The sequence below is a fragment of the Pelophylax lessonae genome (assembly GCF_965119305.1).
Source record: "Pelophylax lessonae genome assembly, chromosome: 2".
NCBI lineage: Eukaryota > Metazoa > Chordata > Amphibia > Anura > Ranidae > Pelophylax > Pelophylax lessonae.
In genome coordinates this window covers 240,557,848-240,573,021 of record NC_138769.1, presented here as the reverse complement: position 1 = coordinate 240,573,021, position 15,174 = coordinate 240,557,848, and the positions used below count along the sequence as shown (strand labels likewise).

The 15,174-nt window shown below is 44.8% G+C and overlaps 1 protein-coding gene across 1 annotated transcript in view; it reads left to right on the top strand.

The window, feature by feature from the left end:
• Positions 1-500: 500 nt before the first annotated feature.
• The window catches only part of LOC309548485 (putative helicase MOV-10), a gene marked incomplete at its 3' end in the record, with an annotated part of 164,208 nt that continues 149,534 nt past the window's right edge, over positions 501-15,174 (top strand). The window contains exon 1 of the mRNA XM_082248431.1: positions 501-679. Coding sequence (XP_082104557.1) covers positions 549-679 — 131 coding nt within the window. The 5' untranslated portion in view covers positions 501-548. The remainder of the gene's footprint in view (positions 680-15,174) is intronic.

The window sequence follows — 15,174 nt, the reverse complement described above, 5'->3', positions numbered from 1 at the left end:
CAATAATTCTAGGGCTCTTACTCAGAGTTAACTCTAAAATGATACCTTGTCAATTTTGGGTACCATAATTTTTCACAATTTTATTTTTATGGCCTGATATTTTTAGCATCTACAGTATTTATTTGACGCAACCCCATATTTTATTAAAACATTTGGTACAATATTGTTATTGTTTCCACTAAAATAAATTTTAGTGTATTTTTACTAAAAATATGCATTTAATAAATAGCTGCGCAGATATGGTGTGACATAAAAAATTGAAACTGCTACTACTGTCACTAATTTATTCTACAGAGTCTTTGATTTAAAGCCCAAAGCTTTTTATGTCATATATTGTGTGACTCAGTGTAAGCTGACTCTGCTACACAAAGTTTCACTTTCATTTCTCTTTCACAAGCGTCCCTCTTACCAGTCTCCTTTTCTCTTTAAGCCACGCCTGCTTTGTATATATAAACTGCAGCTTATCTCTTTTTCTATTACTTCTCAGGGACACAGACTATCTACCATTTCACCATTACACAGGAGGATACGGACTACAAAGCAGAAAAATGCCACCAAAAGGTCTGAAAGCAAATATCCAATCTGGAAATAAATTTCTACAACATCTGGAAGAAACAAACAGACTGAATATTACCAACAAAGAAAAACTGAAAGAAATCTATATTGAATTTCGAAAGACGTAAGAGCATTTTATTATTTTTATTATTATGATTATTAATATTATTATAATTATTATTATTATTGTTACTAGCAGCAATAAAAGCAGTAAGTTATATTATCCGTATCAGTTTACTAAATAAATTTTAGATTTTTTTGGGCCATTTTTGGGCAGGACTAGACAAGTCTGACATGCTCAGAGCTCCTGTATTCTCAATTCTGTAAAGATTTACCCCCCTTCATGACCAGGCCATTTTTTACGATACGGCACTGCGTTACTTTTCTGCATGGTCGTGTGACACTGTACCCAAACAAAATTTTTGTTCTTTTTTTTCCCCAACAATAGAGCTTTCTTTTTTGGTTATTTAATTTGTTGCGCTATAAACAAAGACTGACAGTTTTGAAAAAAAAAACAATACTGTGTACTTTCTGCTATAAAACATATCCAATAAAACAAAGAAAACTTTTAATTTCTTCATTAATTTTCGGCCAGTATACTGTATAATCTGCTACATATTTTTGGTAAAAAAAATCCCAGTAAGCATATATTGATTGGTTTGCACAAAAGTTATCGTGTCTACAAACTATGGGATATTTATTTATTTTTTTTTTACTATCAATGGCGGCGATCAGCGGCTTATAGCAGGGCAGTGATATTGTGGTGGACAGTCGGAACGCTAACTGACACTTTTGACACTTTTTGGGGACGGGTGACACTAATACAGTGATCAGCGCTAAAAATATGCACTGTCACTGTACTAATGACACTGGCTGGGAAGGGATTAAACATCAGGGGCAAGCAAAGGGTTAACTGTGTGCCTAGCCTGTGTTTTCTAACAGTGAGGGAGGTGCTTTTTCTAAGGAAGGCATTGATCCATGTTGCTGCTTTGGAGGAACACAGGATCAATGCCTTTCTTACTGACAGAACGGCGATCTGCCAAATGATCAGCGGGAGCAAGCTGCTGGTGGCGTGCACTCGCGTCTGATACCCAGATGTACAGGATCACGTATGTTTATACATGATCCTGCACGGCGTGGCCACCCTGTAGCAGTAAACCTGCTATGGGGCAGTCGGCAAGTGGTTAAAGCAATTGTATGGCAGGTCCTAAGTTTTTCAAGGGATGACCATCGGCAAGTCATACATTATAGGGCTAATTTGTCTTTGGCTCACTTATACTCTGACAGTGGTTCCTAGCATGGGGTCCGGTGCATCCCTGTTCTCTGATTCAAGTGTGAATTAGGTCCATATTTTTGCCTGAATTTGCACTTGAATCAGAGCCAAAGACACACAGGACCCTTTTTATATGCAGACCGCAGCCGCCCCGGGGCAGGGTGAACCAGCTCCATTGAGAGTGGATCACACTTTCCTGTCATGAAAATTGGATGCAGTATAACCCGCATCCAATTCGCATATATCTGAACTCAGTCTTAAAGTATAACCAAAGGCAAAACATGTTAGCGAAGAATAGAATGGAGAGGGATTACAACATCTGGTGGGTTTATATTGCTGTCTGTGCCCCAGTTATCCTTAAATTCCCAAAACATTGGAAGTCACTGTAGCAACCTACAGGTAGGTGCTAGGTAAAATATAGTGGGCTTTGTCTGCCTAACAGCAGAGCCATGATTTCTTTTTGTCAGGTAGGGTGTCATGGCTTCCAGGTGTGTCTGCTGAGAGGGGAGTCTCCCCACTGGCTCTGTGAGAGGCTTCTCATAGGGCAATGGAGGAAACCCAATCAGGGACACATTCAGGCTTGTAGCTACCCCAGAAGGCAGATTCTGCTGCAGAGGATTCTGGAAGTAGGTATAAGTTTGAAGGGAGTGCATGACTCATGCTCTTTGGCGGAAGCAGAGTCCCAGGAGGGAGAGTGTCTCTCCTCCTGTCAGAGGAAGCGGATGTCTCTGGGTGCTGCCTGAGAATCCAGAGGGTCCGAGTTGAGCTGAAGGGGATCTGGAGTGCTGAGAACCAGCAAAGAGAGAGAGGGGTCAAGTCCCAGGAAAGCCTACACAGGTCGTGAGTACTGCGGATTGCTCCTGGGGGTCTGCCTAGTGTTAGAGGGGACCACTCCGGAGAAAAGTTCTAGGATCCAAGTGTCAGAGGACACTGAAGTTAGAGGGGGTACCTAGTCAGAGGAACCTGAAGGGTTAAAGGGGGCACCTGCAGTTTGGGCCCTGAAGAGCCAGTTACAGTGTGGAGTGTATCGGTTAAGAGTTGCAGCAGCACAGGAATCTACAAAGGGCTACCTCAAGCCAGCGCAGGGCTGGAGGGAGCTATTCAGTGACTTTTTGAGCAAAGCAGTGTCAGGAGTCAAGTATTCTACAGTCCTGGATCTTCTGAATTAAAGTCGAGGTTTCAGCACAGTTTTCAGTGTCACAGTGTATTCAAGCGCCAGGAAGTGTTGGCTAGCGTCAGCTAGGCGTCAAGACAGCGCTAATAGGCATTTCTTGCCAAAAGAGTCCCAAAAGTGTACCTAGAAGAGCCAGAGGAGTATCCCACTCATTCCCTTCTCCCATCCCCTTAATACAATAAACAACCAAACCAAAGATGCCGGAATTGTCATTGTCTCAGTTCTCACACCTGGGGGTCACAGCTCACATGGGCTGGAGAGGTAACCGGTAATAATGGCAGACCCACCTCAGGCTCAATGCCATAAAACCTGCTACATCACTATAACAGGAATAGACATGAGATCTTCAAAGAGTGAGACTAGTTCTGGTGACAACCAGGGATTTCCTTTATGTGGAGGGATTTCCTCTCACTTCCTGTTTTGGCTACGGGACAGGAATTGAAGGGAAATGAGACATAAATGGGAAAAAAACCTGACAGGAGTTATAACCCTGCCTTACTCTATCCCCTCACCAAAAAACGTGTCCATGTGTCATCCCTATGGGCTTCCTCCAGGGGATCTGGAGGTCTAAGGAGTTTGTGTTGCTTTTAATGGTTTTCACTTCTATGTATTTTATTTCAATACAATACATCTTCTTGAAGAAGATCTGCAAGGGACAAATTGAAATGCGTTGTGTTCTCCTGGCAGGGAGATACTTTGACCTATAAGTTTCAACTTATTATGTATAGCTGTTTAACCCGCCAGAGGGTATTTAGGTGTTGTAATGATCTGCATTTTGTACCATGTTGCCAGAATATAAATATTTTATGTAAGAATGGTTTTAAATGTTTTACTGTTTTTATGATACTATTCTCTTTGCCTTGAAAAGTCTCATAAGAGAAAATGGTAAAGTTTTTTTCCTTCATCTCTACTTTAAACTATAATGTATAAGCAATAGTTTGATCATAAAATATCCATTGAACTATTGCGGAGAGATCTGCTGTCAATGGGAAAATGTAAAACTGTTGTCTGACCAGCTACATGTCATGTGCTAAATAAAGGGGACTTGCTCCTAGCGTGGCAATTAACCCAGAAATACCTGAAAATTTTGATTAAAAACGGAATGGACACCCGATGATAGGCATATTGAGGTCACAAGGTTCCAAGGGCTTAATATCAGACATATATTCCCATTTATTGAACGCTACCTTGACTACTACCCTGTTGGAAATTCGCACTAAATGGCAAACAATTATCCCCAATACAATTGGGGAGGAAGCATGTTCTTCCCACCTGTATGTATCACTGGCGGTTAACAACAAATTGATTCAGCTATACAGTATATTATACACCAGTCTTATCTAACTTCAACCAGGCTGTTTGCCATGCACTGTGTGTCCTCTTTCAACTGTATGCGCTGCTCCTAGAGCAGACTTTGCCCATGTTATCTGGCAATGCCCGGTAATAATCAAGTTCTGGCAAAAGGTAATAGAGGTATTATTCTCAGTACTGACTGCACCGGTGCCTTTGACCCCACAGGTCTGCCTCCTGGGCATCTTGGATGAAGAACTTTGGCCCAGATATAGAAGGATTATGCTCAGGAAAGCACTTTTTATGGCAATGAAATCCATTACTCTCAAGTGGATTCAATCCACTCCTCCCACAATACAGAGCTGGACGCAAGCTGTCAACCAGCTTCTGCCATACGAGAAAATATTGTATGGACATAGGGGTTGCCCAAAAAAATAAAATAAAATATGGGATAGCTGATGCTCTTCCACCTTGACCATATAGTGCCTTATTCTATACCAACCAGACATGACCGGAGGAAATTAGTGCAATCTGCAATACACTGAGACATGTTACAACTGTTGTCCTAGGGAAAAGTACACTTAAATCATTTACTTTAGTTGAAACCCTGAGTTTTTGAGTCATAATGTTTTCCTTTCCTTTTGTTTTATTATACGCAAAATGTGTAACAAGTGAGCACTATGAGGTTGAAGCACAAAAAGGTGAATATATATATATACCTTCTAAACAGTGAAACAAAAACAAGTGCAGTGCTTACGGTGTATAAAACTGACATATCATAAATAGCATATTAATATGTATAAATGTGCTCATAAAACAGAAACAAATGAAAAAGTGAAAGGCCAATTCTCTATAGTAGTCCGTAATCCACGGTAAATATGAACGGTGATATATAGGGTGTCAAAACACACACCAAAATATGCAATGTAAACAAGAAGTTCAGAAAACGGTGAATCCACCTCCGGTGACTAATGCATAGGGATGTAACGATATTACCGCTATCGCGGTTGTTCACATGGCCCGATATCGTCGTGGTGGGTGCACGGAGTCTGGCCGCCATCTCTGTGTCTCTCTCTGTGTCTTGTCGGCTCCTGCTGTCTGCGGTCACTCACCTCTATGCTGCACTGCTACTGGCCGAGCCGAGGCGAGCGGCTGCCAGTTGGTTTGGAGCAGTGTGGGTGGGCGTGCTTGTGGAGCGGAGGCGGAGCCAGCGCACGAGAGCGGCGGAGTCGGAGCAGCTTCCTTCCAGGCAGGCACCGTGACCACAGCGTGACAGGCTGACAGCACCACGGCAAGTCGGCAAGAGGAAGACAGTGACACCGGACCGCCGGTGAGTCAGTTTATGTGTAAAAGAAAGATTTGAAATTAAATGAAAAAAAAAAAAAAACTGACGCCACTCAAGGCCAGCACAGTGAGCACACATATGCATTGCTGGGCAGCAGATGACCAAGAACTGTGAGCGCGCTCTCAGCACAGCAACAAGACTAATGGCCTGTAGTCACGGGGTCACACATGATCACCAGTCCCTTCTCGGGCATTCACCTTTAAAAGGGATGCCAGGCTGAGCAGGAAGAGCTTAATAATATCAGAACAGCATCTAGGAAAAGGGTCTGGTATTGATCAAGGGAAAGCCTGGCTCTTAATTAACAGAAGTAAATTGGCTGAAATTGTAACTTGCTGGAAAGTTAAACAGCATATTGATCTTTGTAAATGTCAGGTTTGATGTAGTAGGTTGGTTGTATACATCGTACTACAGATGTGCCAAGGTATGATCTTAAAAATACTATAAAAATTGCTACTCCCCATTCTCCACCAACCAAACATTTTTTAAACATTTATTTTCCTTTGGTACTTATCCACAGTGGCAGTGCCCAGCCACCCATGCTGTTTGTTTCATAATTTCTTTCCCATTAGCCTATAAAATGTTTTTGACATTCAGCTTTTAGCTTTTCCACAATATCGCAATAAATATCGTACCATGAGGTCAATATCGAAATTGTATCGTACCGTGAGATTTTGATATCCTTACATCCCTACTAATGCCAGTGACAGGTGACAGTGCTCCTCCACCAGCATTCAAATGCACTCACCAGAAATCATGAAATCAAAGACCTTGTTTAAAATCCCATGTGGAGCTGGATAACCCCTCTATGATGCAGGGACAGCCTCTCAATCATGGAATAGTGGATGTACTAAATAAATGCTCATCAGAATTGCTAATGTAGCACTGCCCCCTTAAGAGTTGCTGGTTTTTAACACGTTTGTATTCCGCTGGGTTACCCGTAGCAACTGCTTGCAGAAATCTTAAAAAAGGTTGTAAACCTCAGATGGTTGACATGTTGTGTCGCCCTTCTTCCGGGTTTGCGGCATCCGGCCATCTGATTGGCTGGAGCTGCGATGATGTCATCACGGCACGGGGCTCTGAAGGAAAGACACGAGCGGCCGTTCCTTCAGAGCGCATGCGCCAGTGATGTCACTGGCTGCATGCAAAGTAAATATCTCCTAAACGGTACATGTTTAGGAGATATTTGCAGTACCTATAGGTAAGCCTTAATATAGGCTTACCTATAGGTACAAGTTGCAGAGGAGGGTTTACTTCCTCTTTAAAACTTTACGTTCAGCTCAGTCAATGATCAGTCTAGGGGTTGATGTTTTTGTTGTTTTTATTTTATATTGGGATGGGAGAAGGGATGAGTGGGATGCTCCAACAGTTGAACTATTCATAATTCTGAGAACTTCTAACTTGAGAATGCAGCAAGGCCGCTACTTCATCCTGCCACTGGATGAATCTGAGGTAAATGTACCTTCTGGTATTTCTCTTCAAGGCACTCTCCTAGTACCCCCTTTCCTCCACCAGCCGACACCCTTTCACTGACTACACTACTCCGGAGTTGTCCCCTTCCTGGGCAGACCCTTAGGCAAGATCCTCTGTACTCACGATACTGCGTTTCCAGATTCTCGCAGTGCCTCAACTCGTCCAGTCAGCACTCCTGGACCTCTGGGCTCAGCTCCACTCCTCTGCCTCACCAGGCCGACTGCCTTTGACCACACACCAACTACTTCAGAAGAGGAGGCAGCCGCCACCCTCCTTCTGGGACTCTGCTTCCCGCCAAAGACATGTGCCCCTGGCTTTATGTACTACACCCCACAATGCACGAGACAGCAGTCTGTGCCAATCCCTGGGGCTGTATCAAAGCCTGTGTCCTCATTGGCCAGGTTTCCTCCGCTGTCCAATGTGCCTCCCCATTGGGCACAGTCGGGACACTCCCTCAAACCATATGAATAACACACTGGGCACATTGAGCAGACCTAACTCACAGATCCTGCTCCCTGTTAAGCAGAGTGCAATATAGAATTTACCTGCTGCTCCTCTGACAGACAGAGCCAAAAACTATACTCACTCTCTAGCACCTACCTAGGAGGGTGCTACACTTATATAGTGTAGCATTTATTGAAAAGTTGAGGTAAGAAACATGTACATGTCAGAGCAATAATGGCCAGTAACTCACATCAGATAGACTGCCATTCCGCAGCGGTCGGACGCCAGCGTGTAGGCCCCTCCCTTGTTTTATTATATGTTTTCTCTGTAATGATTACTCCTCATGTACTTGACACAAAGTGTTATTTGCTTTGTAATTTGTACTTACATGTTTCCAATAAAAAGAGTTAAAAAAAAACAAAAACGGAATGTGTAATGATATTGTGCGTTGGCACTCTAGTTTGTCAGGCCGCCATTTTGTTCAAACGCTGTCGCAAGCATCCATCTTGTGGTACGAGCTTAGTTGACAGTGTTGGAAATGTTCATTCTTACCAGCATCATCCCCCCAGCCTTTTGGCACTGTAATGACCCCCTGGGTCACTGAATGCCAGGTTCCTGCTAAGCTGACATTTTTCACACCTTTACTATACACAAGCAGATTGACCAAGCAGACATTCAGTCTCCTCATGCTCTAAGAGTTAATTTGTAATCTGAACTCAGCATATGTCTCCTAGCTCATTCGGAAAATGACACAGTTGACCATGAAACTTCATATCTTTTTAACCAAACCTAACATATTAACAAAAAGTAGATATTTGGGTGCCCCATATAATACCAATCGAATTAAGTCCAAGCACGGACACCGTCCTGCCTAGGAAAGCCAAGCTAGCGATCCAATGGCGTACAGGTCAGAGGTTATTCCGTGATAACCCATGTTTAGTGTCTAAAGATAGGACATTCCAAACCGGAGCATGAAATATCGGTTTCAAGCGTGTCACCGTTTCATATCTCCGGATATGAGTGCTTTTATTAATCTGTCAAACGGGGAGGTCCCTTAGCAGTTTAGAAGACTCAGAGCCTATTGGCTAAGTACTTCTGGTGACACCCCCTGGAGAGTCAGAGAAAAACACAGGAACTGAGAGAATTCTCAGTTCTCTTCCTAACATCGAGGCCATAACACCGCCCAAGGGGAATCAAACATACCTGTTCAACTCTGAAACCAAGGTAATACCAGGACCGTTTTAATGCAAGTATTTTCATTCTTTTATTCTCCTATTTCTTAATTGCTGTATTGTGTCTCCATTCCTTTGTAACCCATTTTTCTGTAAATATTTTTATTCACACCAATTTTAAACCTTTCTTATAATTAAACCTTATTTTGAAAAGTGTTAAACTTTGTCTCTAAGCTCTTAAACGCAATTTGACCCAAACGAATCTGCCTCCTGAAGAGCGCTATTGTGTGTAATAGACAGTTATTTTAAAGTCATAATTGATATTTGTACTGTTTAGGCTAACCTATCTGAAACATTCTTGTCAGGTGACAGTGTGTGTTACAGACGGTTATTCTAAAGTCATAATTGATATTTGTCAAACCATGAGCATCCCCTATGCTCAGTCAGTATAACGTAGGGGTGGTGGCAGGAAAGGGTTAATCGTTTTAATTAACCCAGTGACAATCGCTCTCAGTCTGCTGGCATCTAGATTGTGGTCCCGCAAGCTGGACAATCTGTGTGCTGGGTGCAGCTGAGAGTGGCATTGTTACGCAAGTGACGGCAGGGTGTGAGATTGCTTGATCTTTGGTCACGAGGTGGATGAGAAGGCCAGGGGTCTGATACCCCTATCCGTCACAGAATGGACTTCCATTGTTTTACATTTTGTGAAGGATCATAGGTGGCCTGTCCACAGAAAAATGGAGAAGATGTGAATAAATGAATCTCTTCCTCTAACCACAGAATTGCTAGTATTCTGTGAAAAGAATTTAAGACTTTTTCTGATTGGAGGTGGTGTCGAGCAAACAATCCACTGTGACCAGTGTACTGCAGATAGAACTACAAGTATCAGCTCTGGACATTCAACACTGACTGTTGGCTAAAAAGTAAGATTTAACAAATGCTTCAGTAGCCAGAGTTGGGGCACACTTCATTAGAGCTGATTTATTTTTACTGTGCAAATTAACTAAAATGGTTCTTGGCCATACATCCACCTTGGGGTATTGATTATATAGAAAGATGCATGTATGGCATTTGCAGTTGCTCTCAGTATTTCTATGTAAGTACATATTAACAGTAAGGCCTCATGCACACTGCACGTTTACAGGGCCGGTGCTACCACTAGGCAGGTTAGGCAGCCGCCTAGGGCGCACTGCCGCCTAGGGCGCCTGCCCACTGGTTTGCTTACTTAGTCTCAGCCTCCCTCTCCGAGTCCCGCCGCCGCCTGTGCTGTGTAGCCGCTCTGTTTACTGAGTGAAGGGGCGCCTCGGCAGCACTGAAGGACCGAACTGACATCCGAGTCCTGTCCTGACACAGCACTTACAGACTCAGTGAAAGAACAGTGGCTGCCCGTGCCTGTATGATCAGGTAAGTGATGGGGGAGGGTGCTCTGACAGTGTACGTTTCCCTGTAGATGGGACAGGTCCTCCCTAGTCCTGGGCTCTAATGGAAGGAGAGGGTTGGGGGGGGGATTAGGTGTCCGCATTCTCCGGCCATTCAAAGAATCGGGGGGGGGGGCGGGTCGCTCGTGCAGGGGGTGTCACATCCAGAAGGTCAGAAGGTGGAGAGAGAGCTGGGACAGCTCGCCTCGGCCACATCTACAGCACAGCCGGTCTCAGTACATGCTACTCCCCCCAGCAGTCCAGTTTCCTGTCTGTCCTGGTAGATCAATGACATGCGATCGGTCCCCTCCATCCACCCCACACACACAGACTTCTTTCCCTGAGGAGAGGACAGAGACAGTGGACAGCATAGGGAGCCGTGCATAGCAAGCCCCGCCCCTCCCCTGCAGCCCTGATCTCCCATACGTTCTGTTTGTGACTCCAGCTGGGAGAATCTGGGGATGATCTGGTGTGTGGATGGATCTTGCCTTCTGAGTGCAAATCATATGGGTAAAAGAATATTCCCAGACTCCCATACATTACACACACTGCTATGAAAGGGACTGGGAGGGAGGCAGCAGATTGAAATATAGAGCATACAGCAGCTCTAGATCCCGGCTGCCTGAGCCCAGAGGAGAGCAGTCTGGGGTCATAATTGTGAGTAGCAGACATATTTACCCCCCTCTCTCTCACACTTACCCCTCTTTCTGTCTCCTCTCTCTCACCTCATCCCTTTCTCACTCCCTCTCTCTCCATCCCCCTCCCTCCCTCTCTCATCCCCTCTCTCTCTCTCATCCCCCTCCCTCTCTCTCTCATTCCCCACTCTCATATCCTCTCTCTGTCTCTCACCCCTTCCCTTTTCTCACCTCCCCCCCCCCACCCTTCATCTCTATCCTACTTTCCATCTCCCCCATCTCTCTTTCCCGCCTATTCCTATCTCTCCTCCTGCTTTTCCTTCTTCCCCCTTCTGTAGGAGTTTATGTATTATTTCAGGTTTTCAGTAAAAAATATGTTCTGTCAGTAGATTTTCCATGTTTTATCGGTGTAAAAAAAAAAAAAAGTTGTGACAACCCTGTCAGGAAGGTGCTGATAGGAACCAAACAGCTGCATAAGGCAAGTAACCCATCAGTTATGTAACCAGCAGGCTTCCTTTAGGGCCGGTTCACACTTCTGCGAGTGCAGCGATCGCATGTAATATCGGAACGCACTGCTCCGTCATTACATGCGATCGGATGTGCAGTGCGAATTCAGCCATACACTTTGTATGGCTGAATTCGCACTGTATCCGCACCAAACATGCACAGGACCCTTTTTTCCAGCCACATCAGGATCGGATCACACAGTGGTTCACACTTGTGCGATCTGATCCTGTGCGAACTGTCAGATCGCCTGCGATATGCGATCAAACTGGGGGTCTCATTAACATTTAATTGACACCCCCTGCGTATCACATATAGCAGTGTGAACTGCCAGATGTGCGGATGCGATGCGGGAACAGGCTGCAAATTCGCAGCCTTCCCGCATCGCACAAGTGTGAACCGGGACTTAGCCTCTGAAAACCACACCCCATACTTGCTGCAGTACGCGCTGAACATTTTTCTCTGGCATTAGGGCCAAAATTTGGATCTTGCACATAGGCCCACTGCTTTCATAAAACACCCTGGTTGCATATAAAGATGGCTCCTGCACAGCAGCCATCTTTAAACATGGAAGTGCTTCTACAGAAATCCTGGGACTTTCTTACAGGCTATACTACAGTAGATTGTTAAAATGCCCCCTCTATGCAGCTGAGCTGCAACAACCAAATGATCAGGCTCACAAAGGTTCCCGAAGGCATGGTAGGGAAGCTTTCTTGGATGGCTGTCACCTTTGAACCTGTCAGGTGTTCGGTGACTTTCCAGCAATACCAATGTGAATCTCTAAGCTGCAGTCAAGAATTGGTGCCCTTCTGTGCAGCTGAGCTGATATGTGGAGGATGGCTGCCACAAACGTATGTGGGCAGTGCAATATGTAGGTGGGGCTTTGTGTTAGTGTGGCTTGAGTGTGGGAGGGGACACAGGGGACCCCATGATCTCCTATTGCCCAGGGGCCCCATGAGTTGTCAGTCCGCCACTGGGGGTGAATGTTTATTATCTGCATCCTCCCATCTACAGGACGGTACCAAGTCACTACAGGTCCTCTTATATCAGAGACTACGGGGCTCACCCACTGCATGGTGACAGACAGGTCACACTCTGTGACCTGTCTGTCTCTCAGAGACTCTCTGGTGCCAGTCCAGAGCTTTAGAAGCAGCGATCGTCCGTCCCTGGTCCCTCCCATGACCCATGTGAAGACCAGTTACTACAGCCAGCCAGCTCTGCTCTGTCCTTCTCCCCTCCCCTTTATCAAGCAGCAGAGCAGACTCACCTATCTGATCAGTGGAGCTCAGGGGGGTCGGTACCTGGAGGTTTGTGTGAGCCAGAGCTGGAGAAGCATGGCTGCCTAACTTTCCTTGTGCCTGGAGAGAGAACCATTGGCAGCAGAGCAGAGTCCTGGTGGTAAGTGAATAATGAAAAACACATTGAGATTCTTTAACTGACTCTATAGTGTGTATATATATGACTTATATGTGTGATCTCTCAAATGAGTGATGTATCTCCCCCCCTCCTCCTCTTCTCCCCCCCCTCCTCTCCCCCCCTTCTCCTCTTCCCCCCCCCTCCTCCCCTTTTCCTCCCCCCCCCCTCCTCCTCTCCCTCCTCCTCCCCCCTCCTCCTCCTCCTCTTGCCCCCCTCATCCTCCTTCCTCCTCATCCTCTGCCTCCTTCTCCTCTCTCCCCCCCCCCCGTTACCCAAAGCTCCATCCCCACCACCTCTATCATATTCATGGGCAAGGTGAAGGGGGTGGAGTCAGGGGCGGAGCCAAGGGGGCAGCTGAATAAGGTTTCGCCTAGGGTGTCAAAAATCCTTGCACCGGCCCTGCACGTTTAGCCCTGGTTTATGGGGCTCTGGCGTTTGGGTGCGGGTAAAAGGCACCCTCTGGGTGATCCCTGTACATTGCAGGGATTTTAACAAACTTTGTTGCAGATTCCTACCTTTTGTTATTCTGAAGAAATCATTGTTTGTGCCTCTGTGCTGAGTGGGTCTAATGGGAGTGGTTTCATAATTATCTATCAGCTGCAGGGCTCTAATGAGGAAAGCTGCTGGGCCTGCATCCCTTTAGACGTGTTCCTATTGGGAGTATCTCACCAAAAATGAAATTTATGTTGCAAGGGATGCCAGAAATCTGACTTGTATCTTAGGCAGACTTCTGGGAAGATTGGTGAGCCAATCACACAAGCAGGAAATTATGTTTCTTGGGTAGTGGTCAGTACACATTCTGTGTACAGAAAAGCTCCAATATTGAATTGCATTTTCAGAATATTACAACAGCTGCAGACAGGAATGGTCATTTTTAATAATATTCATGTACAATCTGATTTGTGTCGCAATTGTATACGCTATACTTGTAACGCTCCTGCGTTTTCTGAAACAAGATGGATTTGCAGCTGCAGAAAAACTCCACTCAGCAGTCATGTAGAGATACGTTGAAATACCAATTCCAACTCCCAAGACTCATCACTGTGGTCTGTCTGATTCAGCATACAAATATACACACTCAATAAGATGTTCCTGGAGTGATAGATGTATATAGCAGTATAGTGGTGATGAGCTGAAGAGACAGGTATGAACAGTGACAATAGGTGAACAGCACTTGAGAGAAATGTTCATGAGAGTATAGATGGTAACAGGTAGGATGCAGATAGGTTAGCAATCATGTATGGTAGTAGGTGGTAGGGTAGCAGATGACATACAGGAGAGACTAACCCAGTGCAAGGATAGATGTTAGTAGGCTCAAGAGCTAGCAATCTAAATAACAGTGCAGATGATAGTAACAGTCCTTAATATGCAGAGCTAGATAGTGTAAGCTTAGTAGGAAGGTTATGGAGGATTCCCCTGCGGGGTACTTATCACTAATAGCAAGCAGTAGTAGAGAGGTTCGGTATGAGCGAGTGATCCGGTAGCGGGATACAGGGATCAGTAGCGAGGTTCCGACAGCGAGGTACGCTTGTAAGCATATGAGCTTCAAGGCAGGTTGAACGAACATGTGAGTGAGAACGCCGGCGGTTGAAATAGCCGCTCTGCGGCGCTCAGTGATGACAGCATCGGTCTTAAAGGTGTATGCGCACCTACCAAAAGAGAATGGTGGGACGCATACACTGAATTGGAAAGTGGAATAAGGGTACCAGAGGTACCAGAACATTACAATACTGTATTGTTTTTTCTTTATTTTCTGATTTTATTCTCCATGAAAGGGGAGTTAAGCCTCGTACATATGATCAGATTATCGGACAAATTTTTTTTGTTGCATGGTAGTCTCATATGGAATGTAGCGGCCACTTTGGCATCGAGTAAATAACGAGAGGAGAGCTTCTGACGGGTGCAGTACTTTTATTCTTTTGCATCAAAGGTGTGCAGGAGGGTTGAACACCACCAACGTTAATCTCTTTAACACCTTGATCACCGTAAACCATAAGCACCATGAGCACCGTGAAAACTGTAAACGACATACAATACATTTGTTTACAGTGATCACCAAAAAGGGGGTTACAAGGTTAATTACAAATGTGAAATTACAAGGAGGATTTCAGTTGTCTGCACACATATCTAAATGACATTAACATCTAAGGAAACAAGACTACATGTAAAATGCTTTGGATTATCTATAGCATATTTTAAACTAACAGCATGAACACAATTTATGTCTAACAACATATATACTTTATATGTAATGCACTTTTACTGCATACCTCGCTCGGCTTGCCAAGGGGTGCAAACTTTAAACCTTAGAAATTCTCTCTAGCAATCATCTTCCCATGAGGTTCTGCTGACATGCTCTGAATGTGAAATCTGAGTCACAGAAAAGTTTACCTCAGAGCTAGAGGGAGGAGGAGTGGTCTAGTGGTTCTGCTGATTAAACATTCCCCAGGGAACCAAAGGGAAGGCAGAAAGGTTCCA